This window comes from Salarias fasciatus, chromosome 2, assembly GCF_902148845.1.
Source record: "Salarias fasciatus chromosome 2, fSalaFa1.1, whole genome shotgun sequence".
Taxonomy (NCBI): Eukaryota; Metazoa; Chordata; class Actinopteri; order Blenniiformes; family Blenniidae; genus Salarias; species Salarias fasciatus.
In genome coordinates this window covers 16,449,313-16,476,500 of record NC_043746.1, presented here as the reverse complement: position 1 = coordinate 16,476,500, position 27,188 = coordinate 16,449,313, and the positions used below count along the sequence as shown (strand labels likewise).

The 27,188-nt window shown below is 43.6% G+C and overlaps 1 protein-coding gene across 2 annotated transcripts in view; it reads left to right on the top strand.

Annotated features, from left to right (window-relative positions):
- macrod1 (mono-ADP ribosylhydrolase 1) overlaps window positions 1–27,188 on the top strand; it is a 128,303-nt gene that overhangs the window by 93,073 nt on the left and 8,042 nt on the right. For both annotated transcript variants that reach the window (XM_030116738.1, XM_030116746.1), the window contains exons 6-9: window positions 12,895–13,016; window positions 15,904–15,934; window positions 19,393–19,466; window positions 22,529–22,610. In XM_030116738.1, coding sequence (XP_029972598.1) covers window positions 12,895–13,016; window positions 15,904–15,934; window positions 19,393–19,466; window positions 22,529–22,610 — 309 coding nt within the window. The remainder of the gene's footprint in view (window positions 1–12,894; window positions 13,017–15,903; window positions 15,935–19,392; window positions 19,467–22,528; window positions 22,611–27,188) is intronic.

Genomic DNA, 27,188 nt, shown 5'->3' with positions numbered 1-27,188 from the left:
TGTTGCTGCTTGTATTTCAATTTTGCTCTACATGTAATCATGTTGCCCACTGTTGTTATCAAATGTCCTGTATTTATAGTGCAAACAAATGGAAATGTATGATAATGTTGCTAAAGATTCAGAGGCTTCTATTTTCTTTTGCTAAACTTGTCTAGGAAACAGTGATGCAAATGAGACGTTTAAAGCATCACTTTGTATAAACACTCAATTAAAATAACACAAGAAAAAGCTGCAGTGAGAAACAGTGTGGTCTGTTGCATGAAAACATTCAAACCTGATTGGAGGTCTAAAGAACTGTTTCCTCAAACGATTCCCGGAGCAAGAGGAGAAGGGAAATTACAATGAATTGGACGTCCAGCGAGGAAACTGCGCGCTTGTATTACATGACAATTGACGACAATCATTTTGCGGAACACCTTTTTACCAACCAGTGAAGCTCGTTGTTCAAACCCTTCTGGAAGCGATTCCTGCTGGGCAAAAATCAAAAAAGCTGCATTTCTGTTTAACAATAGCTATTAGTGCTCTATTTTGTGTGGAAGATTGACCTTTATTGGTTTCAGAAGCAAACGCACCTCTCTAAAATGCGAAGCTACAGTGAAATAGCAGCCTTTAATTCATGTTTCTCGCTAATGTTCATCTGCAGGCAGTGTTAAATTTTCTCTTTTTTTATCATCATCATAAACTAATGCATTACACAGTGTGTGCATATGTTCATGTAATGACACTTTGGCAACATTTAACCTCGAGCTGGATGATAAAACATGGCCATTACGTGCATATTTTTTGCACTCTGTGCATCTGCCGAAGTGCTGGTAGGTGAGTAACAAATGTGTTGGTGCAAAATCAGCATGAAGGACCCGGCCTGTTGGGTTCATCAGTCAACAAAGAGTCTGAAAAGGAAAAAAAGAAAGACCACAGCTGATATTTGAAACAGCGATCTGATAAATTGGATGTAATTTAATCTAATAAAGCCAGTGTCATCTGTATGGGGAATGTTTTCTTCCTCTCTGCGGCTGAATGCCTGAACTCTCGTATAAGCACCTGTCCTTGAAACATCTATGTATTATTACTTTCTGAATATAACATTTTTTTCTGAGTGTATAACTCTGTCAGGGTTTCCGCCCGCGTTTCGAAAGCCAGGCGGCGTGCCGGGCCTGAGATGACCCCCAGCTGAGGCTGAACATCAGGGATTTTTCTAAAAATGTGTTTTTAAATAGAATCAGAATGGACTTAACCCCGCCACTGACAGTTCAATGTCTGGGCTGCGGAAACATTTGCTCACGGCAATGCGACCGGCCTCGCGCCGCCTGCTGTTAGCGAAAGCAGCGAGACCCCCGAATGTTTCTCCAATGCTCTCAAATTCATCTCCATCTGCCTCAAAGCCATCAGCGGGAGCCTCGGCGTCTGGAGGATCTCCCCTGGTCGCACGCAGGACTCACAAAGGTCGCCCGCAGAAATCTAAACAAGCGTGACACTATGAAAGATGCATAAGTTTTAAAGGGGGACAAAAGCTGACAGGAGCAGGTGTGCACGACTGGAGTAAATAATCGACATCAGGATTCATGCGAGCAGCTCCAGTCAGGAGAATATTTCACTTTGCACACCAGTACGGATGTATGCGAGTTCCTCCGGGGCCATTTTTCGTCTGTTAAATCTTTGAGAGCAGAAATCTCCACCGAGGTTTGTGCGTCTCTTCTTAGTGGTCTGTGAAATCTCCTGAAGTGTGAAGCTGTCTCTGACTTCCCTGTTAAGTTTCAGGTGAGACAAGGTTACGTTCTCCTCCTCTCCTCGCCATCGATTGGATCGGGTCCCAAAACCACAGCGCATAAACTTTGTCTTTCACTCTTTTTAGCAGTTGAAAAAAATAAAAAAATAAATTCAAATAGACTGGCAGCCTTGACGCAGTGGTTTGGTGAACAGTCGCCAATCTGGACACCTCCAAAACTCAAGTGTTTCTAACCACAACAATCCCTTTTGAATATGAAGCTTAAACCTGCACAAGTGGCTTTATCAGTGTGGACAGCAGGAAAGTAACTAAATCCCAAATCCCTGTGTTGAGATTGACTTCTCCGAGGAAGCCGATAGAAGCAGGGATGATGGGTTAGCAGAGATGAATTTATCAGGTTCAGAAATGATGGTGGAAGCTCAGTGTGAGGTTTTTTTTTTTTCCTGAAGAAATGAATCAGACTAAATAAGTGCACAGACTCTAGGTTTGTGTTCAGGACTGTTTCCTGAGTCAGAATAACGACGCTCCTGTGAGCTGATGTGGGTTTACATAGAAATAGTTCAGTGTGTAGAAAGCATTTGGCGTTGCAGGCGCTGTGACCAGCAGGGAGGCCTGACCTCAGCTGCATTTCACTTCTTTTCGAGCGTGCTCCACATCAGCGATGCTCCTGGAACAGAAGGAGAGAAACTCTGCAGGCCGACCGATCGGTCCTGCAGAACAAAACACAGATATAGATGTGCATATACTTTCATTCGTTCATTGTTTGCTTAATAAATTGTATCAATTCAAATTCAAAAATCGCAAAATTGTAAGAACTCAATAAGACTCCCCAGGAGGGATTGAGTATGTTTTCAGCATAGTGAATCCACTCATATTGTTGACACTCTCTGCCTCTGTCAGTCGCACACTCTTTTCGGAGACGCATCCAATTTGTCCCGTCAACGCCACTCCTCGTGCACATGCTCCACGACGCGCCATCCAGCACTCCGTCTCTCCTCCAAACATAAATCCCTCACACATCCTAACATGCTCCGCTGGCTTCCCATCTCCCCGCAGAGCTCTCTCCGCCGCTCTCCTCCTTCCCTTCCACTCGCTCTGTGTTTCAGGGTAATGTGAGGCAGCAGCCGTAACAACACGGTGGGGAGGAGGAGGAGGAGGGGGGTTGGGTGGGGGGGGTGGTGGGGGTTGTTGTTGATGTATGGAGGAACTAAAGCAACCCTGCCGATCGATAATGTAAACAGGAGCGAAGAGAGGCGGTAAATAAGGCCGACTCCTGACAGAACTGTCTACCTCAGGTGACAGAGAGAGAGCAAAGGAGGGAGACGGAAAGGGAGGAGTGGGCCGAGGGGGGTGAGGAGAATATTTAGCAGAGGGGAGGGACAGGGATGTGGAGGTAAAGAGGATAATGGAGGGATGAGCAGGACAGGGGAGGAAAGGATGGAACAAATGGGGCAGAAAAGAGGAAGCTGAGTGAGGAAAGGAGGAGAGGATGGATGGAGGTGATGGAGGCGTGTGCGGGAGGAAAGGTGGGGGGGGGGACAGGATGAGGTAATGTTGAGGGAGGGGGTGACGGCAAAGGACGCGGCGAGTGAGGAGGAAGGATGGATGGACGGAAGGAACCGGAGAAAAACAGAATGAGAGACAGTGGAGAGGATGAATGAAGCGGGCGAGGAGGAGGAATCACCATGGCGATTAGAGATTACAATTCAGTTTTAGTAGCAGCGGTACTCGTGCTGTGTGTGTATTCTGTGTGTGTGTGTGTGTGTGTGTGTGTGTGGACTTTTAGAGTGTGTAATGGTGGCATTTCGCAGATGACATGCAGGATGAATGACCACCATGTGACCCACTGTTGAACCAAACACTGCTGCGCATACAGTAGTGCGAACACACATACACACACACACACACACACACACACACACAAACAGGTGCACACGGCGTACTTGTGAAGCTCGTCACTGCCGAGTGCCGCGTCGATGCATTGGCATGACTGAACGATTTCTTTGAGAGCGGACTCACTCGGGGCGGCCCGACCGCTTCAGGCTGAGTGGCGAGAAAAGCCATAAACAGCCGTGCGGCGTGCGCACACGCGCGGGCCACACTGTTTCGTAACATTCACTTTGTTCAAGTGTGTGTTTTCTCCTGCTCCCATCACGGCACGGCGGCGTGTTTATAACCACAGGAGTGGAAATCATACGTCGGTCAGTGAACGTCCCGATCAGGCTCTCCGCCGCCTGTTTGAAGAATCCGCAGCTGCGTTCTCATGCGCTATAAATTGCCCGGAAAGTGGTGAATCACAATAGTGATTCATCATGAACCCTCGGACGCTCTTACATTTGCAGTTTTAAGCTGCTGTGCTTTTTTTCCCTCTGTTGAAGCAGCGTTTCTGACGCACCGGTTGCTTTATTAGATTTCAACGTTGTGCTGTCATAATAGCAGTTCGACAGTTTCAAAGTAAAACAAGAAAGTGATTAAAAAACAAAAGCACCAATTCCAGTTATATCAGAGACGGGTCCAGAGTGTGAGCTCGCTGTCACTTTTAGTTTTTCAGCTGAGCTTCTGAAATCGACGAGGCCTCCAGGAGCTTTAAAAGTGATCAATAAGTAATCTCCAAATCGATTCTGAAACATATTGAGAGCCGGTGAAAGGAGGCTAACACAGGCACATTGTTGAGAATTCAGGCAAATATTTTTGTCCCATGTTTTTCAGTATTTTGAAAACACGAAACAAAGGGCCTGAAATGAAGTGATGAATATGAAATAGAACTAAAGAACACTGAACATTTTACACCATTATGCCGTCATGTTTTGATCTTATTTTCTTATTCTTCTACAAATATCTCCTTGTTTGAAGAGCTGAAATAATTACCTGGGTGCTTTTTCAGAATTACCTTGTCAACAACAGCAACTGTAAAAGTGGATTTATCCTTATATTTAAAGCCACCGGCCTCTGCGAGCGGAATTTGTTGGTTTTATTTCCTTTTTGTTATAGTAATGTGAATATATTTGGATTGTCTGTTAGATGAATTAAAAAAAAAAAAACAGATCAAAGATGCTACCATGATCTTTGGGTAATTTTATTGAGCGAATGAATAATGAAAGTGAGCCGTGGGTTTCATTTGCTTAAGAAGACTTGTCAGGGCTTTTGTTGTTCATCTGTTGGATTTTTATTTTGGTGTGAATTTCCTTGCATGAGCCGCTGTGAAAATATCTTATTAATAGCCGAATGAATACTTAAAGTGCTCCATCTCATCTCTCAGCGTGATTAAACGCCTCTCTTTTTTTATCCTTCCTTTCTTTAACTCCGTCAAATAAACTGTAGAGCAGCTAAATGAAGCTGTTGGCTGAAGCTTTCGCCCGGCTGGCTCACAGACCAGCGAAGTCGTAATGCAGAGGGACTAAAGTAGTGTCAGAGTCGACGGAGCACATTGTCACTGCCGGCTGATATTGTGGCACTTAACGGCTAATAGGCCTGCAGCCGGAGCTCGTTGAGAGGACCGCAAACAGAATCTGGTGGAGGATTAGCGCCGGGGAAGGAGCTCCGGCACACACTCGCGGAGCGGAGAATTGGACTCGGCGCAGAGCGATGTGGGCGGGAGTGTTGGAGTCGTCCGGGTTATCAAGTGTGATCCTCCCATTACAGATTATAGATATTAGTCTGAATTAGCCCCACGGCACCTCCAGGAGGATCATTACTGCCGAGAAGCTGCAGTAATGATTTGTCACTCACACAGACAAACAAAACATTAACACTCACACCCCTGTTCATAAACAGGAGCCTCCTGTTGCATTGATAGAGGTTTTTCTTTTTTTTTTGCATCATGGCACAGCTGAGGTTTGGATGGTGCTGCTGGAGTGTCAGGAAGTCTTTATTAAGCCTCTCCGCCCTCAGAGGAAAACCACCCCAGATTCCGTGCTGCTGGAAGGAAGTGGCGCGGCATAAATCTTTGATAATATATGCAATAAGAGAATATTAGTGTCTAATAGCAGTGTCAATATATAAACAGGCTTTGATTGAAGCACTTAGTATTCTTTCTGTGTGGGTTTGTGCACTCAAGCTAAGTGATTTCTCAGGGACCACACTCCCCTTCATCAGCGAGCAGCCCGACGGAGGACTGTCACGTTATTCAGACGAGCTCCTTTCAATCTACATCTGTGGACTCCACTGAAGACAGGACTTTCTAATAGCGGTGTGTGGCGCACGCTTTCATCCGCACGCTTGCGGAGTCTGTGCGGGGAGGATGCAGAGGCATCACAGGAGATAGGTTTTTTTTTTTTTTTTTCATAAGTTGCGGCAGCAGTAAAGCTCCGTGTCTCCTGTTTAATGATCGCAGGAGGAGTGAAGTGTGCTGAAACAGCTGCTTGATTCAGAGGAGACTGACAAAGACACCCAACCCACGTTTGAAACGCGAGAGACCAGTCATGAACAAAAAAGAAAAACTTCACAGGGGCGCGCAGCACATTTTTTTGTTCTGCCTGCCAAACACAATGAAGCAGAATCAAACAGCAGCCTTTGAAGCCGCTGTTACCAGTAATTGTATATGTGCAAAACACTGGATGAGATTAAATTCATGTAATATAAAAGAGGGACTACAGCGTCACGATATCAGTCCGGTCGCTGGCGACGGTCTGTTTCATGACGTCACTTCAGCGTTTCTGGAGGAGTCAAAGTCGCATCGGCCCTGATTAATGGACACAGCTACACATTTTGGAGAATGACTTTGCATCTGACAGTTTTAGACTACTGTTTTATGTTGACACGTTGACTGTATCAGCACTTTCGAGGCACTGCTGTGTTTACAAGTTACACTAAATTCACAAGAATCTTTAATAATCAAATAAATTAAGTGCAACTTTTCAAAAGTCAGCTTGCATTTTATCGCATAATGATTTTGCAGAAGGAATTTTACTTAACTCGACTTGATCTTGGTTGTTTCAATGACTTATTTCTATTGTGAATCTGCAGAAAACCGATGAGTTAAGTGTAAAACATTTAAGCACACTAATAGTTTATGATGTTGGCTGTGAGAGCCCCGTCAACTTTGAGTCTCTGCTGTGGTTTTTTTTATTTTTTTATTAATAAAATGCATTAAACAATCCCTAGAAAAACATCTGTTGATGACAGTAATCTAATTGTAGTTTGGTTGCGCCAAACACCATTTATTTATTTATATATTTATTGAGATCCATTCATGTTATTGTTGTGCCTTCTTCTATTATTACTATCTACTACATACTATCTATGAACATAAAATTGTCAACACTGAGATGGCAGCGTGTGATTTTAAGAAAAAGAGGGTATTGTGGTAAATCATACAGCACCAGCATGTTGAGTCCGAGCTCAGTTTAGTGTTGAGTCTGACCTCATGAAAAAACAGGTTAAAATGACTGAATACTGCTGACTCTCTGAATCTATAGTGGTCGAGATTGATCTCATCATCTGTATTGATGAAGGCTGCTGCTTTGAATCAAACACTGAGCCAAATCTAATCAGAGGCTGAAGTAATGTGTTAAACCTGTCTGGGTTCAGATGTGCCGCTGAGATTTTGACTGAGGCGGATCAGGTTTTTGTCACCTTGCGTTCCTTCCTTCAGATTTATATTTCAAACACCTGATTGAAGAGAAACCTGTGCAGTAGGTTTTAGCATACTGAGCTCCGTTCCGCCTCGTGAGCCTAATGAGCAGATCCTGCCTCGCCGACCAAATATCCTCCATCGATTGCGGTTATCTGGCAGAATTCGCCCGTCGATGAACACAAGAGCAACAGCTTTTAATGACAGAAAACCCTGTAGAAGAAATCAGGAAAATGGATGGATGAGCCCATTTCTTGTTTCTCTTCTGAATTTGGGAAACCGAAAAAGGATTAGCAGATCATATTTCAAGAAGTCCCGAACACTGAGCTAAATCTTTCAGCCTAATGGCCTCCGATCCTTGGAGGGTTGGATTAAAAGACTTCTTCTGGGCTTCCTCTGGGCTCTGCAGTCTGAGGCTTGTTAGTGTGTGTGTGTGTGTGTGTGTGTGTGTGTGTGTGACTGACAGACACACACTGCTGCATTAGTGCCCATGTTAATATGATTGTTTATTGGACGGGTATTGCTTTGAATTTTGAGATAAGAGATTTGCAGAAATCTATTTTCCAGTGAAGGGAAATGCTGATCAGTATTATTATATATGCATAAAAATCTTTGAGCAATTACTTGGAAGTGTTCAAATGAAGCAACATGTGGATTAAGTGTGTCTGCGGACGACGAACGATGTGGATGACCTGAAGGGACGCCACTTATATTAGTGTCCTAACTTTCTCTGCCTCCCACCACCACCGCGAGAGACTAGTAAAAGAGGAATTTGTTGTGAAGAAAACAGTTTTGACGTCGATGAATCAGGGCCCAGCTTTAATGGCCGAGGGTGGAGGGCAGGGCTGCTTTCGCTTCTTTTAATAGATTATGTGCAGAAAAAGTCTGTCTAGGGTGCGGTTTAAATGGACTGTACGTATCCTCCTCGATCGCTCGTCGATTTGTTTTAAACATATCTTCACATTAAAACCAATTGAAATTTAGTCTCCAGTTTCCTTTTCAGGTTTGGATGGAATTTCACTTTGTGGTCACCTACGTTTGTTAAATTTGTGGACAGTTATAGTAATTCCAATTAGTAATACTGAAATTGACGCAATTCCACATTTGTGTACAAAGCAGCAGTGAAAGTGACAGTTGGAAATGCAGACTCGCATGACTGATGAAGTGCGACGGAGTGGCAGCTCACTGCTTTGAAATGAAATCGAATGTTGACAGCAGAGTCGGCTGGTAACCTGAGTATTTCATTTTCACTGCTTGCATTTGAGCTCAAATATCAATATTTTTTACTCTTTACAATCTTAAAACTAAAACAGTCATTTCTTCTTTCAACATCTACAAAGAATCATTAATTCACTGTTTGATTGATCCTTATTTATTCAAATCGACCTGTTTAAACAGGGTTTTTTTTTTTCCCAATTCTGAAAAACTGTTGTTTCAGATGGAAAATGATAATAATAAACCATGATAAAGATGAGTCATGATCCGTGCGTGCGTTAAATAGTTTGAGCGAAAACAATAACAGATGCTGAAAAAAAAACAGAAAACCTATCAATATATAATGTGTTTTTTCCAGCATCAGAACAATCCAGTGATGTTTTTTAAACATTGTGAACATTAATTCATCACCAAAAACCCCAGTTGTGCAAAAATGAACTCGGTAGAAGCAAAACTCAGCAGCACTGCTCGGTGGACGGCCCGATAAGAGACAGCTGTGTGAAGGTGATTTTGTTGGTTGGTATCGCTGTGAAGTCTTGCAGAAACTGTTGCTTCCTCTCAGCTCCGGCGAAGCAGTTTAATGAAACACTGCCCCACAGATCTGACAGATGAGGGTTTTCATGCAAGGTTCTGCTTTTCCTCATGAACTTTGAGGAGTTAAAGTCAACGGATGGCCAGACTGCAAATAGGACGTGTTTGACTGAGATGATGATGATGATGATGATGATGATGATGATGATGATGATGATGATGATGGTACATCGTTCTGATCAACAGGGCAGTAAGATTTTTGCCATTTTTGTTTGTTTTCACCTGTTTTTCAGTTTAGGAATATGTGAAATTTATTTTGGCAACATGGTTCTATCACTTTGCATTTCTAATAATTATGTAATCATGTATAATAGTCATGTTACAAGTTACTGATTTATTGCTCAGATATAGTTACCGACGTGCTGTATTCTTATTATAGCACAATTTATTCTATAATAATTTATGCTCTTCTCTTCAACTTTTCCTAATAGATATAATTGCCGTAAAGATGTAGGCGACTTTGTGTTCGACACTTAAAAATCTGAAGCAATCTAAGCTGTCAGAATGACGGATCGCCTCTCCCTTTTCTTTAACTGTTAAGACATATGGATCTATAGTGGAAAATATTCAATTAACTCTCCTTCTGGAAGTAGAAACATCCTCTAAATGTCGGGGAAAAATCCGTCCCTGCCAGACTGGCCTGGCAGGAGGCTCTGGCTGTGCTGTTGGTTTGGACTCAACCCTTTCAGTCCAGCAGTTGCACGGACCTCGTGCTGAATGGAAATGTGACAATGGATTTCTACTAAAGTCAAATTGAAATTATTTTACCCGCGAGCAATTTGTGATTTTGCAAAATGTGACCGAGGCTCAGTACAAGATCACACGTGTTGTTATGGTGTGAAATTGATTTTTTTTTAAAGTGTGTGTGTGCGTGCGCGTGTGCAGAGATGTTGGTCCAGCTTGGATTCACGCTGAGCCTCATCGCACACTGTGCCGTTGGAGGCTTGTGAAGGCCGGCTGACGCTCAGCTCCTCTCCGCTCAGCCACAGCCTGTGATGTTTGTTTTTCATCCACCCTTCCTTCTTCTGCCTCCAGTTCAATACACTTCAATTAATTTGCTCTTTATTCAATCAATTAATCCAAATGAAACATTTTTCATAGGCATAATCGGGGTGAGAAAGAACGCCATCCAATTAGTCAGGCTACATTAACATGACAGGAAAACACAAAAAGTATATTGTACAAAACAATTAAGGAGAGTGAAAGGCAGCGCTGCTCTACATTTCTCAGTGACTGAGGAAGCAGTTCGCTGAAAACTCAGTATGTCGACTGCATATTCTCAAAGTCTGCACACAACTCGGATGACTTTTAGTGACAGCGAATGACGGTGTGGGGGCGTGACAGCGGTGCAGCGTTTGTGTTTTACATATGAGATGAAAAAAAGATGGTCCGCTTCCATCAGATGTGCTGATGACTCCAGATTCCTGCGGCGAGTGTGTTGTTCCTCTCCACTGGTGTTTTCTGTTTGAACTCAACAGTCAATGCAAACAAGAGTTTGGTTACTCGGCAGGAAGTGACAGATCCCCCCCCCCGGCTCCGGTCTGCAGCTTTCCGTCTCACTGCAGTTCAGCTGAAGCTGTTTGGAGTCAGGAAGTAGCAGCTAATTGGTATCGGCTGATTGCATTAATCAGGCAAACAGTGTTACAGGTATGCGTGTTCACGCCAACCGAACAGGCGCTCAGCTATTTGTAGCTGCACGATTCACCTGTGAGGCTGCTGGTGAGAGTTGAAATGAGCTTTTAATCCTCACATTCAGATCAGGTTTTTTTTTTTATTGTTGTCAAATTCTGATATTAATCTTTTAAAATCGACTGATTTGAAATGACTGTGCCATAAAACGTGCAGGTCAGAAGTTCAGTCTAGAGACCAGTAACTCGCAGCATTTGACAATACCTTCTGCACAACGATGGAAGTGTGATAATATGCATCTTCAACAGACTGAGGAAATAAACTGTCCACAGTCTTCAGATCTCACGCTGACAGTTCACTCCTTCAGCAGCCAGTAAGTCTGCAGAACGCAGCATTCATCTCCGACATTATCTGCCACTTTTCCCTCTTTTACTCACCTAATGTGACACTCTGTCCACTAATGCTCTCCTGGCTTGCTGCTTCATTTCATAGCTTCGTCCCTCATGCATAAATCCGTCACGTCTCGTTGATAGGAAGATTCCTTTGATTGCAGCCTTCATAGCCGTGTCACTCCTCAACTGTAGGTAAGAGTTAAAATCAGCAGTGAAATGCTGCAGTGTTGATGAAATGTGTGGTAAGCTTGAAATAGGGGAATTGACTGTTAAGTTCTGTGTTTTGAATTATTTGTTTGATATAACAAGTGTAGAACTTTTCTCATTAGTTTTGCCAATCATTACTTTTGCTGAAAAAAAAACGAGTAAATCATTACAGAACATTAAACAATGGAGCATAAATTGTCAATTTTTCGCATATAAGCACAGATCTCTCTCCTAATCAGGATGACTCAGCCAATCTTTAATTATACTTTTTAAAATTAAACAAAAGTTTACTGTGAAGCTGTGAAAGGCATCTTGAAGAGCAGAGAAAACGGCACAGCAGCAGTGAGGTACAGTTCACTCTTGTGGTTTTAGTAGATATTAACAAAGGAAATGTCTGCATGGCTCCACATCTGCAGCAGCTGCGGACCAGTCTGCCCTCCTCCTCCTCCTCCTCCTCCTCCTCCTCCTCCTCCTCCTCCTCCTGCATCAACTCCTGCCAGAGTGGTGTGTTGAGGGGTCAAGTGTGTGTTGCCCAGACAACAACGTGCTTCATGTGAGCGCAGCGTGAAGGACAAGTCTGAGCTGCTTATTGACAAATTATCTTTTTTTTTAAACTACAATGTGATAGTTACATTTGCAGCCTTAATGTGCCACACACACACACACACACACACACACACACACACACACACACACACACACACACACACACACACACACACACACACACACACACACACTTTACAGCAACTGACCCTCAGCCCTGCCTGTAACTGCTCTGCCTCCATGAAAGCTACTTTTACACTTCAGACAGGAACTCAACAATGATGCACCAGATCTGTCTTTTGTCAGTACAGGACTTCAAAATAAAATTACATGCGAGCAAATATTTTCAGCATCACTTTGATCATGTCATTGATTTCAGCTCACTGCAGCGACTTCAATCCGTTATGATCCCTGAAATGTTCCTGTTCGCAAAGCGCTGATTTGTCCTCCACCCGGTGCAGGCTCTTAGTTTCTCATTGGGGCCGTCAGTTTATTTTGATGGTAAATGTTCCTCTCCACCAGCTGGAGTCTGAGCTTGAAGAACTTTCCACGTGGAGTTTGCATTTTCTCCCCATGTGTGCGTTAGATTTTTTTTTTCTTTGTATCTAGTTTCTTCTCACAGTGCAAAAACACACATTTGAGGTGTGTTATTGTGTCTCTAAGCTGTCCCAGTGTGACAGACGGACGGACGGATGGATGGATGGACTTTATTTTATCCATTGCCAATACTGTACATCATGAATTTGAATTACTAATGATTTTTACCACCAGGCTCTGCCATGAAGGAAACCTGTGACCTCCAGTTGACCTTCAGGATGACTTCCACATTATTTCCTCTATGGGAATCGTACTACAATAGATCTTTTAGTCTTGCTACGGGGGAATTTTTATTCCATTTTTTTTTTCCCACATTCAAAAGAGACGCCATTAAAGTAAATGTTCAGTTTCACGACAGTGTTTACTCGTAGTTTAATGCTGTTTATGTTGGATGAATGCTCATTCCTGTCTCCCTGCAGATGTGATCCACACTGTGGGGCCGATCGCATATGAAGGCGTCGGCGAGACGGAGAGGACGGCGCTCAGATCGTGCTACAGGAACAGCCTGGAGACGGCCGCCAAACACTCTGCGCGCTCAGTGGTGAGAGCCGATGGAGGGATGAGATGGAAATATGAAGACCGGGACGAATGTGGAGGGAGAAAGGGAGGAGGAGCAGGTTAAAAGGGGGAGACCTACTACTAAATCACCCGCGCAAAGGGAGGAGAGCTCCATAGATACACAGAAAAGAGGCGAGGGTAGAAGGAAAGGAGGAGAGAGGCAGAGCATTCGTGACTGCAAGACGAGATTCTATAGCTACAAAAGGGACCTGAGCTAAAGAGAGAAGATTGATCACATGTGGAGTTTTTTCAAAGGGAACTACATTCAAGCTGAGATAGATGGAGGAAGAGGGCAAAAGAGGTAGGAGTGCAGAGTTGTAAAAGGGTTTTATGAAACACACCAGGCAGGAGGTTTCACAGAGAACGACGTGTTAAAGGCAAAGAAAAGAACCGAAATCTGTAAGAAAATAAAGTCAGCAGCGCAGCTGAAGAAAATACAGTTCATGTGAGAAAGTGTTCATATAGACCGTTTCACCAAACGGAAACCGGAATCTGAGATGTAAAACTACCTCAGCTGCATCAATTAGCGTGTTTTGCATTTCTGCAAGCAGCTGCAGTTTTTCATCATCCCGCCGTGTGTTGCTGGCATTTTAAACATCTGCAGTCTGCAGGAATTTTGTGGTTCACATCTGCCTTCACACCTAGTTTTAAGATCTTCAGTCAGGATGAACTGACAGATCTGCAGACAGAGGGAGCGCCGGGGCGGCTGCTCGCAGATCAGTTGTTGACTGCTCGACTCAAACGGCGCTGTTTGTTTTTTTTAATTTTCTTTCTGAAATTCTCAACCTTTCAGATAGTTTTCATTGGCGTTGACTGCGTGAGATCAGCTGAGCATGCAGGATCATGTTCTTCACTATTATGATAGATAATGTACTGTAACTAGGTGTTTTTAATCCTTTTTTTTTCATCACACATGAGTCTGACATGTTTGTTTTTGGTCTTTTTCTTTTCTGGATTGTGGTCCTGATTTCTGTCCTGTAACCAAGGCATGAAACAGGCCAGTCAGTCCATTACACAACTTTCAAATTCATTGTTTATAATAGCACTTTTCATTTGTATTTAGAGCCGTATCATTTGCGTGAATGCACAGTGCATGGAGGTATGATTCATCACCGTTCAGTCACTCATCTGTCAATTACACAGGTTGATGTGAAGATCCTGATAAATCAGTGATATATTTTCCAGCCCTAGCCGACGGTCTGCTCTTGCTGAGCAGGTTTTTTTTTTTTTTTTAAGACGCACACAGTAATCCCTCACGAGAAATTCATAGGTAACTTAACACGCACCACCTAATTGTTACTGTATGTAAATTATCGCGCTACATAGAATCTGCTGCTTTACTGCTGGCTCTCCTTCATCCATATGAGAGGCGTCTGATTTTACTGCCAGTGCAGAAATAAAGCGTCTCCCTGCTGCTGCTGCTGCTGCTGCTGCTTTCGTCTGAGGCAGAGATTCTCCCTCTGTGCAAGGTCTCTCCCTTAAATCAGCTGTGGTGTGAATGATGAGGAACAAAAAAACCAAGTTCATACCATGTAAAGATGATTTACAAAGCTCCTAATATGCTGAGTTTGAGGAATCGCAGTTACTTTCTTTTATTACCAGACGAGCCCCTTTCTGTTCCGTCACTCTGCTCCTGTGATGAGACGCGTCTGAAGGACAGCAGCAGGATGAGAAGATTGGATGTTAGAGCGGCTGCAGATTCCTGCGTTTGATTGTGATGATTTTGGCAGCTGAAACGTCACATGAGCTGCAGGTGGATATCATAAAACTGTTTTAACAGCTGATCTATGTGCAGCCATTATGAACGGGAATGAATCACTTAGGTTGCCAACATATGGGCAGATGAAAACTATAAATACCTTCTCTGCAGGAGGGGCAGAGAGCTGACAAGTGGGAGAGAAGTAAAAGGATGATTCAGATTGGGGACATTGTGGTTAATGGTGCACATCTTAACCCCTAAGAGAACAGTTTTAAGACATACTTGGAGAGGGGGGAAAAAAAAACTCTGTCTTTTAAAAGCATCCAGCTGCCACAACACAAGTTACTTTTATTGTTGAATAGCCGCCGCGAGCAGCGAGATGAGGAGCTGCAGGCGACAGGCTCTCACCGCTGTTCTCCAGATTCAGCAATCCTCCAACATGTTGTCATCTTAAACAACTCTCTTCATCCCTCTGCTTTTACCTGTGTGTCCTGTGGCCGGGGGAGCGCGTCACTGTCGCTCAGAGCGTCATGAAAAAAAGAAAAAAAAAAAAACGTCAAATTATTTACTGTTATCTTCATGAAATCAGCACGATCCCGTTAATCTTCTCAGCTCAGTTTGTCTGTAAACACTCCTGTAGGTTTTTTATGCTTATGCATCATATTTAACACTGTTTTTGTTTTTTTTAACTCTTTCCTTGAATGTCGACCGTCTCCAGCGTCACCTCTGCTTTGATGAAGCTCGTTTGGAGCCACGAGCTCGGCCGAAAGCTGACAATGGAAGCATTTCTGCTCACGGCCTCGTCGGCAAAGGATGATCAACAATTTGGTCTTTAAATAGATGTGAAAGTCAGAGAGCGAAGAAAGGCTGCCATGAAAAACAATCAGGAGAAAGACTTCAATCGAGATCCAGCAGAGAGCGTGATTTCTGTTCAGCGGCGTGTGTTTGAGAGCTCTGGAATCACTATCTCTGTGAGGACCAGAAGGACTGTAAAGCCTTCAGGAAGAGGAAGTCGGCGAGTCCAAGTCTGTTCTAAGCCTCAGTAAACACGGCCAACTACCAGTGTTACTTTCAGTTATTGAGGAGTTTTTTGCTTCTTCCTTTCAAATTGTGATGTGAAGGGCTTTGGACATCAGTGTAACTACTCTTTTGTCTTGTTTTCACCCTGCAGGCCTTCCCGTGCATCTCCACTGGTGTTTACGGTCAGTATCTGTTTGCCTGTGTGAGTTTTTAATTCCTCAAACTGTCTGATTCATTTGAATGTTGATAAATTCATCGTTAACTTGGAATCCGATCTGCACTGGCGTCTGGAAGCCGTGGAGGGACGAGCAGCCTGGACCTCGGTGCATCTCCTCTGCACCGCTAACTCTCACATTCACTACTCATTTATGAGTTGAATGCCAGATTTTCTGATCTTTTTCACAGCGCTGAGATCCATCGGCACTAAAAAGCTCAGCTCTTCTGCTTGTTAAGGGATTTAAGTGTTAAATCTGGTCTTTTTATAGCCTGGCTTATTGCGTCTTTTTAATTAATCTGTATTGCACTTAAAACAAGTTCAGTAATGGTGATGTGTATTTTACCAAAAAATAATTAATAAATGAAGATCACTAAAAATGAAACATAAGCCTGAACCCCGAGGAAGGCTTTAACAACCACTGGCTGAAAATGATCCCTCACAAAAAGGTGCAATATTCAATTTCCTTATTTTACACACCCCATAAACATTCACAGTGCTGCGAGAAAAAAAGTAAACACCTCATATTAATGATCCAAATAAGACCTAATTAAAAGCGTGTTCCCACTGTCCTTCATCCCAGGAGGACTTTTTAAAGAGAGTAGAAGCTGAATGGTTGAAGGAATTCCCAGAAAAACAAGGCAAACTGTGTGCTACTGAAGTGGAGTGAAAAAAAAAACTGTTATAATTGTTAGTTTTTGGTAAAAGGTGCATCCCTACAAAATTCATAGTATTTAAAAAAATGAAGGGCTTTATCAGCGTTAGGAGTGCAGAAAAAATGACAAAAACATATATTTCTTGGTAACACTTTATTTGAAGCCCCCCTGTATAACACATTATAAGTACATTTATAAAGCATTATAATGCCATTATAGCACGTGTAGCTGTAGTTATAAACATTCATAAATGATCACAATGCCAGGATCTAACCCTAACCCTAACCCTAACCCTATGCTGTATAGTGAGTTATAAAGCATTGTGATCATGTATGAGTGTTCATAACTACTTATAATGTGTTATACCGGGTGCTTATAGTAAAGTGATACTTATATTTTTAATTATGCGATATAAAAATAGAGATGCTCTTGTGCATCATCCTCTTGGTTGAAGCACGGCGGAGGCAGCATTGTGGTCAGGGGCTGCTGTCATGTCTCAGTGCATGGAAGAGACTCTTCCAGGTTCGGTAAAGTATCGTTACAGGAAGAGAAAATCTCTCTGTTCAAACAGCTCTGGTGTTTTTTCCTCTTTATTTATGACAGATGCAGATCAGATCGCGTTCACTGATCAGTCGTGCGTAAACTGGAGATTGAATTATTCTTTTCCTGTTGTATTTCATTTATTTGATCTCACAACAACAATGTGCTTTTTAATGTGGCGGCGTTCTTCATCACGTTCTCGCTTCCGCCATCGTGATGAAGAGTGTCGAGCGCGTCGGCGCCACTTTATCTCTGCCCAGAGGTGGTTCTCAGATTAACGCCTTAGATTAAGAACGGCAGATTAAGATAGATTAGGCTGCAGATTGTGTCAGATTGACTGTAATCCCCTCCACAGTGGCAGGAGGGAGCGTTACGGATAGTGCTTAAACGCACCCCGGGGTGACTCTGGTGCGAGGGCCGGCTGTCGACACTCCTCTCCTGCTGCTAGAGAGAGGAGAGCGCCGTCCCGGCAGACTCGGGTTTTTTTTTCCTCCCCTCAGTTGCACCTGTTTCTCAGCATCGCTCGATGCCTGTCCTCCTGGGCGTTGTGGAGGTCGGGGCGAATAAGAAGAGGTTATGCAATTTGACCGCAGATAAGCAGCTTTTATCCTCCGCTGCTGAATGGAAAGTGTTTTCCTTCAAAGAATCGTTGGGAGTAAAACATGTGAGAAGGCGGCTTGCAGAAGCCTTTTTAGATTTCAGCTCATCCCATTTCTAGAGAGAAAAGAAAAGCACCTTCAGTCTTGTGGTTTCTCATTTGAAGTGATCCAGTTGCAGTGGAATGATGAAGCGGTGTGTTCACGGTTTCACTGCCTTCTCCATGTGATCAGTGTGAACCTCTGGAGGAGCAGAGCCGTTCTAAATGCACGGCCGTCGCAGCGGCGGGTTTTGACTAATGTCAGGATGTATAGTTATTCACACGCGTGTGATAATCCTGCTCAGAGCAGGATTTACTGAGAGGCATGTGAGGAGTGAAGGAGGGATTTACACCGAGCAGCAGTTTTTGGTTGAAATCTTGGTTTGTACTTTTTTTCTTCCTCGTTTTTTTTGTACATGAGAAGATATGAGTAGCAGCTTTTGGGATTCATTGGCTAACAATTGTAATTATCTCACACGCTGTCGCATATGTACATCTCACACTGACACCTCTTCTATTGCAATTTGAACTCAAACAAGAACTTCTAAAGCTTTGTTATATAATAGAAATGAATTCATTTTATGCTGAAGTCCATGGTGGTGCAGTGGTTATCCCTCTAACTTAGCAACCAGAATATTCCTTGTTTGAGTCAGGTAATATTTCACCCTTTCTGTTATGAAAAGGTCGTTATTCTGCAAAAAGAAAGCATCCGAGGTTCACTTGTGTCTTTAAAATCTCTTTAAATCAGAGCAGGATCAGAGAGATTCCGCTGGTTTCAGCTCAGTTATCAGTTTACTTACATGATTGGCTGTGAGGTGATAATCGATTACCTACATCTGTTGTCAAATTGTTTCTCCTAAACAGTGCTTTCACTGTGAAACATGAACTAATAAAAAATGGCCGAGAACGGTTTGCTGATGCAGTCAGTATTAGCATTTTGCAGCATAATTTTATTTATGATTGTAATTTTTATTTGGCTGCATTGAAAAAGAAAAACCCAGTAAAAAGCTGCAGCAGTCGTCAGCCACCCTGCACACGCTCGCAGTGAGGAGACTCGCTCCTCTGTAGGTAGCTGTGATATAAATTAAGACCACTTAGATTAAATATTTCAAACAATTAATTTTTCTGTGCTAATTTGCACCCTCGTGTCCCCTCTTATGTTCGCATGCTGAACCTTGTCCTGACGTATGGAATAATTAGCACGTTACCGCACAGTCTGTGTTTGTTTGGCTGCGTGATGGATTTTGATTACCTTTTGTTGCCTCTCCAGCAGCGGGATAATTTTCCAGCAGCGAAAGGTCTCGGCTACGGAACGAATATAGAAGAAGCTCTGTAGTCTCTCTCTCTCCAGCCGTCTGCTCCCAACCAACAAGTGTGTTGTGTCTGCGGCTCGGCGGAACGGGCGAGTCGGGCCGAGACGGCGTGCGAAAACACGGAACATGGTGTTAGAGAGAAAAACAGATACCTGTCTTGAAAAGAAAAAAAAAAAACTACTGCAAACAGCATCCTGACACAGACGCACAGATCTGCCACCGCGCTGCTCTGGAGAGAGTGTGTGTCTGTTTTTGATGTTGTGCATGTGTTTCTGTGCAGGATATCCACCTGAACAGGCTGTGCACCAGGCGCTGACTGCTGTTAGGGAGTATCTGGATGTGCACCATGACAAGGTGAGTATGGGTGTGTGTGTGTGTGTGTGTGTGTGTGTGTGTGTGTGTGTGTGTTTGTCGTGTCTGCATGATTGCCAATTTTTTTTTTTTTTTTTTTACCCATCCCTTTCCTCCAGGTATTATTTCTTTCACAGCTGTTGTTTTTGTTTTCTGGTGAGAGGGAGGAATAGGGCGCAGTGAGAAAACACACACACACACACACACACACACATATATACATTCAAACACACACACTCCCAAGTTCTGGCTCTCGTGCTCACGGCCAAGTCTGTGTTTTAATTGGCTCCTTGCGGGACCAGGCTCCACTATCACAAACACACACACGCTCGTTTCTCTGGAGAAACCACGAGCAGAGAGAAAAAAAAAAAAGACAAAATGATGGAATAGATGACTGGAAGGGAGGGACGGAGGGAGAGAAGGGGACGATCGGCGAGGGGAAGAAAGCGGAAACTTTCCAATCAGTGGTTGACTTGCTCCAGTCTCTCCTCCCTTCACCTCTCAGGTCTCCTCCCACTCCCCCCGTTTTATTTTTTGTCTCAGTCGTTCTCCCTCGCCTGAACCGTGGTGCCTCCCAGAGAGGCTGTTGACGAAGTTATTGTTAGCTCGCCGTCTCCAGAGTCTCTGCAGCAACACCGGCCGCCCGATTCCGTCAGCCACTCCGAGCACGGCGAGCGAGCGTGAAACATGACGCGTCTCGCCGCCGAGCGCCGCAGTAAACAAGCCCCGAACGTCTGTCAATAGGAGCAGAAAGCCAAATCAACAAGGTGCCCATTCACATTCTGACCACAAGTCGTCCCGCTGTGTGTTTTTAAGAGAAAGAATTATTTCTTGTAAACAGTCGAGATGGTGAGACCGACTCCATTTGCATACATATAAAGCAAGACTGCTCACTGGAGGAAATTGAGTTTATTCTTTAATTGGACGTCCTCCTTTTTGCATTTTTACAGCATGTTTTTTTTTTTGTTTTTGCGAGGCTCGCTCTGACTTGGACTGTTGTAACACGGAAAATGAAATTGAAAATTGCAGACACGGTGAGACGCCGAGTGGACTCGGGACGCGGGGCAGAATGCCAACGCCGTCAACCAGCTGTAATGAAAACAATGAATATTTTATTTGTGAAAATGCAACAGAAGCCTAAAGAAACTCTGGAGGCAGCTCCTGAGCTTTATTGTTGTGATTTCCTACAAATTACAGACGTTTTCAACACAACTATCTGTTGTGGATCTTCAGGGAGGATTTCTGTCAGATTTATCATGTTCGTCAGCAGCTGCAGCGTCTCTGCTGTCTCACTGATGTTGGACATGCTAGATTTTTGTTTTATTTCCAGATGTGCAATAATTCCTAAAGCTGGGTTAGCCTAAACTCTCACAGCATCCAGGTCAAACTTCAGTATGCGTGATGATGTTCATTGCATATCTAATTTTAAGGCACAGAAGTGCGGTTCACATCTGGAGAAGGGATAATATTAAACTTGCATCAGTTCAAGAGAAACAGCCAAATGTGCTGCACCTTTGTTTCTGCTTCTTTTGAAGAGAAACGGCGCAATAAGCATCAACCTGTGTGCTCAGTGCAGGATTATGCAGAAAGAGAGCAGCCAAATAAACACTTTTTCCTAAACTTGTTCATTTAAGTCTGAGTTCTGCATCAAATTCTACTGAAGCCATAAATTCACTCATTTTTAAACATAAAAAGAAACATCATTCAAGCAGATTTTTACAAAACCACTATAATGCTTGTTGTTTATAAACCAGCGTGTGGCAGGTTTTGCTGTATAGGTTCCCATTTCTGCTATATTTACGGTTTTGGTCACAACCTCTGTTTGAAGCTGTTTGAAATGTCGACGACGTTCGCTGGAGCACCGCGAGGCCTTTTGTCTCAGTGGTGTTAAAATTAACCCCCTGCTGCCATCCTTCTTTCTGTTGCTGGCGTTCGCACCGGTTACAGATTCCAGACTTCGCCAAAGGGCTGGACTTGCTTATCACACATTTCCATATCTTTCCTTTTTAGCCTCCAAATCCACGGTGAGAGATGGTAATTGTACGGCGAGCAGGGAATGAGAAACACGAGCTGCAGGCTACCCAAACCTCTGAAATGTGCGTCTTTGAAAGCATTGAGACTCGAACTCCCACACCAAGCGCCAACTGATGGAAGCAGGCCGGCTATAAATTGCACCACCTCGCCCAGAACAGAGAAATCAAACTCTTTGTAGAGACATTAGGGTGGTCGTAATGTTTGTCAGTGTCAGAATACGGTGGCGCTCACATCCCTGCAAGCGCCTGGTTGCTGTAGCTACTGTAACTTTAATGATTAGGCCAAGTCCAGAGTTGTGTACGGTACTATATGTCCAGATATACAGAGCGTAATGTAAATATTATAGACTGCAGAGCCAGGAACAGCACAGTAGTGCGGAACATAAAGCTTCTTTGCAGTCGTAAAATAGCTGCACTCTCTCAGACACTGTCCTAATATTGTTTGAACGCTGTTATGTTTATAGCTTTGCATGCTTTCTGTGTGTGTGTGTGTGTGTGTGTGTGTGTGTGTGTGTGTGTGTGTGTGAGGACGGCGGGCGTTTTATACCATGAGGCTGCTTCCAGTGGGAGAGTGCTTCTATTCTCGCACAGCCATGAAAGAAACTCAGAGCCTAAATGTAACAATCAGGGGCATGCACATCAACGCACAAAGCCCCGCATCGCACCTGTATACATCTACACACACACACACACACACACACACACACACGCACAGGCTTTTTTCTCTTTGTGAGACTCTCGCCTGTCCTTTCTCGCCGCACGCTGCAGCTCCACTCTGTCCCTGGCATCCAGAGTAATAAGTGCTCCGTCGCCGCATGATCATAATGGGGCGCTAATAGTGGAGTAATGGACTGATGCATTAGCTGCATTCTCATGATATTGCCAGCTCGCTGTGTCACACATTTGTACCCCCACCCCCCCGGCTCTACCCCCCACCGATGAATTCACTTATTGCATATGTTTGTCATTGTGTGTGTGTGTGTGTGTGTGTGTGTGTGTGTGCGTGTGTGTGTGTGTGTGTGTGTGTCACAGCTGGACAGAGTCATCTTCTGCGTGTTCTTGCCCACGGATAAGGAGCTGTATCTGCAGAACCTCCCTCTCTACTTTCCAGCTGGTGAGCAGTCTTTCCGTGTCTCACACACACACACACACACACACACAAACATACGCACGTGCACACTTGCCCATACACAGCGACAACAGATCCACTAAGCTCAATTTAGTCTCGTACACAAATTGAGAAACGCACATTGGTGTGACAGATGCGCCGCATCTTTCACTTCCAGGAAATTCACACACGCAGGAGGTCATTAGACACATTGTTCTGTGTAAACAGAGCATGCTCAGATCTGTTTAAGTATATAAATACACTCATTTAATTCAGCGTCCTCACACACACACACATGCATGGAGGTCTGAAAAACGGGCCTTTTAATGGATGTTTTTATGTTATATTTTAACACGTTTCAGCACATGCAATGACAACGTGAGACTTCTTATTATAGACTGGGCTGTAAATTCAGAATCATGTGACCCTGTAGGCATTTTTGAGGAAAAGTGGGCAACCAGCATTTTTTGAAAGTTCAAGGTGTCCCAAACAAGAATCCACCGGTTGCCCTTCAAATAAGGCCCCTGATTTTCTATATTTCCTCCTCCAAGTTATCCCCCTTCCATGGTAATTTAGATGTTAGACACTGTTGCCTATCCTGGCTTAGGCTCATAGTTAGGGCACTTCCCAATGTTCAATAATGTTGTGTTTGGTGTTATTTTAAAGAGGACATTTTTAGCTTTCATTTAAATCCAATTATCAACCTTTCTGGCACACATGGTGGTCACTCGAGCTCCTCAAACCACAAAGAACATATTTGTTTTCACAAATTCCGCCTAAGTTATTTTCATTGTTTTAGCCCTGTGGTACCTAGGAATACCAGAGACACAAAAAACAGATACTGAAATACTGACTTGCCTATGGAGTTTCAGAAAATGTATAACATCACCATATTATTACAATCTGGGGGATTACTGTGAGCCTGGAACCCGACTAGGGAGTTACTGCAGACAAGAGGCCAACACGCATGCTGACAGCTTTCATTACTTTGTTGGTATCCATCTTAGGTAACTAACACTTGTTTTTTATTTGATGAATGTGTTTATGTAAATCAATGAAGTTATTTGAAATCAGTGAATTCTATTGATTAAAGATAGCTAGCGAGGTGAATTCACCTCCCATGCAAATTGGGAGCGACATCGTAGAGCCTGTCAAGAACTTTGTGTACCTGGGGTCCATGGTGACAGACAGCGGGGATCTAAAACCAGAGACTGACCGCAGACGAGCCCTGGCAGCACCTGCTCTGCAGTCCCTCTGGAAACCACTCTGGCAGCACCAGATCATCTCACGCACGACGAAGCTCCGGATTTACAAATTAGCCGTACTCTCCATCCTGCTGCCATCCTTTCTGAGTCATATGGCTCAGAAACGTGGCCCCTGAATGACAGTCTGGCCTAAGAATCGATGGCTTTGATAGCAGGGCTCTTAGAACCATGGAGAACATCAGGTGGCCCCAGCGAGTTTCTGCTTAGAGCCCGCACAGGCCAGCCCCGAGCATCTTCCTTGGTTGCACAACACCGAACCCGCTGGCTCGGCCATGTCCTTCGTCTACTCCCAGAACATCCGACACGAGCCATTCTCCAGTTTGACCCAGAGGCCTCAGGCTGGAGATGACCACAAGGGAAACCTCGCACCCGATGGCTCAATGTCGTTGCGGGCGACCTCCAACAACACAGAGCTGCTGTGGAGGATGCAGAGCAGCTGGCACAAGATTGCCAGCAATGGAAAAACCTGGTTCATCTGGTCGACTCAATGCACTGAGACGGGATACCCTGACTCTTGCTGGAGTACTAAGAAGAAGAAGACATTAACAAGCTGGCTAAATAAGCACTTTAATTTCTGTTTCAGCGTGATCATGGAGCTGCTGGCACTCTGAAGGAGACTGGCCACTCTCTAGCTCTAGAAGAATGTCTCATCTGTCAGGAGACAAAAACAAAAAGTTATCAAAAGGAGGACAGCAGGGGTTTGACACAATAAAAGGTGCTGCACAGGCACGAGACAAACTTTGTGATAGAGACAACCATCCAGCAATTGATCGTATAAAGAAACTGTCTATAACAGATGTGGAAAAACTCCAACCCCAATGCTGAGAAGTTCAACTCCAATTGTGAGAGAGACACCGATGTCTTGATTCTGCTGATCGCCTACTTCCACAGAATGCCATGCCAACAAATCTGGATGAAAGCAGGGACAGCAAAGGACAGAAAGTACATCCCCATCCGTGCAGTTGTAGAAAAGCTGCAGATGGATGAAGAGGTTCTTGAGCCACTTCCAGGTTTCCATGCAGTCACTGGGAGTGACTCGACATCATACATTTCAGGACACACGAAGAAGACCTGCTGGAATGTATTTAGACAGCACAGCCATCTACTCAAGGGGCTTGGTGAAGGTCCTGAGCTTAGTGACTCCACCATCATGGATGCAGAAATGTTTTTCTGTAAATTATACGGTGCAAACAACACAAACAACATCAGTGAAGTCCGTTTGGGCCTGTTTGTTAAAGGCATGACCACAGAGAGACCCACCCACCAGAGATGCTCTGAAATTTCACATCCATCATGTTCACCTCCAGACTTTGGCTTGGCGGCAGGCCCACCTGCAGTACCCGGTGCTGCCACCCCCTGAAAATATGGGATGGAAGATGGAGAACAACGTGCTTGTTCCTGAACTCATGTCGTTGCCTGCAGTTCCAGATGCTGTGAGGAGCTAGTGACCTGTGGCTGCACAACTGGATGGAAGACAGCCCGGTGCGGCTGTAAGCCAAACCCATGCACTGCATCCTGTCAGTGCCGAAAGTCAAGTGACACTTGCATGAATATGTAATGCACTGAAGGAAAAAAAAATATGATCACAAAGAACCTGTAATGTCATTTTGATTTAATCATTGCTATTTATATTTGTAATTTGTTGCCATCTTCAGTGAATTTTACTGATTACAAGGATGGAAAATGTCTACTTGGCCTTTGATTGTCATTGCATTAATATTACTAATAGTACCATTACATCTAAACAATTGGTGTGGGTTTTTTTGTTTACATAATACTGGTGCAAAGAATGAATGGAGGTGAATGGGCCTGAACTGGTTACTGCTATTTTAAGGCTCACAATAGCCTCTCACAAAGAAATATCATACATTTCCTGTATTTAGTATTGAGATTGTTGGCTTTTGGGCCCTTGATCCCACAGGGATAAAATAAACTATGTAGTTTATGCGAAAATTGTGGGAAAATGTGTGTAATTTATAGTTTAAAGAGGTCATGTGACCTCTGTGTTTGTCAAAAAAATGCAAATATGGGCTTAAATTAAAGGCTAGAAGGTCCCCTTTACAATGATACCAAGCAATCATATGTATGATATTAACAAATAGGAAATTAATAGCAATTTCTAACTTTGGGCGATTAATATATTAATTATGCTAATGAATCAATTATGACTAAACGGTAACTTTTACAGCTGGGCAACCGGCAGAAATGGATTCAGCACTAAAAAATCATATAGAAACAATGCTTAAAATGTTTTTCCTCAAAAATGCCTACCATGTTGTTTTCTAAGGGGCTTTTTCAATTTTCGGTCCTGACTATTATGGCTGTGACCAGGCAGGCCTGACAATGTGAGAACAGACGTGTGTTTATTCTATGTGTGGGTGTTTAGGGAGATCGACAAATGACACTTACTGCCACACATACCGGATACTTTATTTATACTTAGCTACTTGTGCATCTTGCGTTTTAATCATCTCATAAGTTTGAAAGACGCCAAGAGCAAATTATAAGAAATTGCATTAACTTACCGTACATTGGTTTCAATACAGTAATAAAATCCTATGTCTTTGTGCATGAACACCCGATGTACTCCTCACAATGTGAGTGGAAGACTAAAGTCTCTATATATGACGTGCAGCAGCAGAAAGTCGACAAAAAGCCACTTCTGGACCGAAGACAAAAGGAATATCATGCTGAATGAAATTCACACCCTCGATACAGCTCACACTCGCTGTCACAGCGCCTGGCAGGACAAGGCTTCGTGTTTTATAAATAACAAGAATTTTAAATCACAATCAAATCCAATAATAGACTGAAACTTGTCAAGTGCCATTTTTGATCACTGCATTGCTGAAGGGCATGTAAACACACCCAATCCGGTAAATATAACTCAGTGATCTTTAGGAAGAGGAGGGTACAGCATGAGCACAGCGGCTGCGAAGGCTGGAAAATCATCTTCTGCTTTGTTTTTTTAGGTAGATTTTGTAGATTTCAAGCTGAAACAGCGTTGAGATGAACCTTGAATTGCAATAAGATCACACTTGAGTTTTATGTAGCGATCGATGTTCAGTCAGAAGCTGTGGCTCAGTGTAAATCTGTCTATTTTGAGTTTGTGTCATTTTACGATGCAGCTGAAGCAAGAAAAGGACTGAAGAAAGACACGAACATCGCACTCAGCCGTTGTGATCATCTCTTTCCCAGAAGCGTGTTCCTGCAGAAAAATTTTAACTTCTTTGAGCATTTCAGCCTCGAGTGAGAAGAAAGTGTGTTTGTACATGTGTATTTCTTCAAATATAGAATTTAACTCTGTGTACTTAGCCTT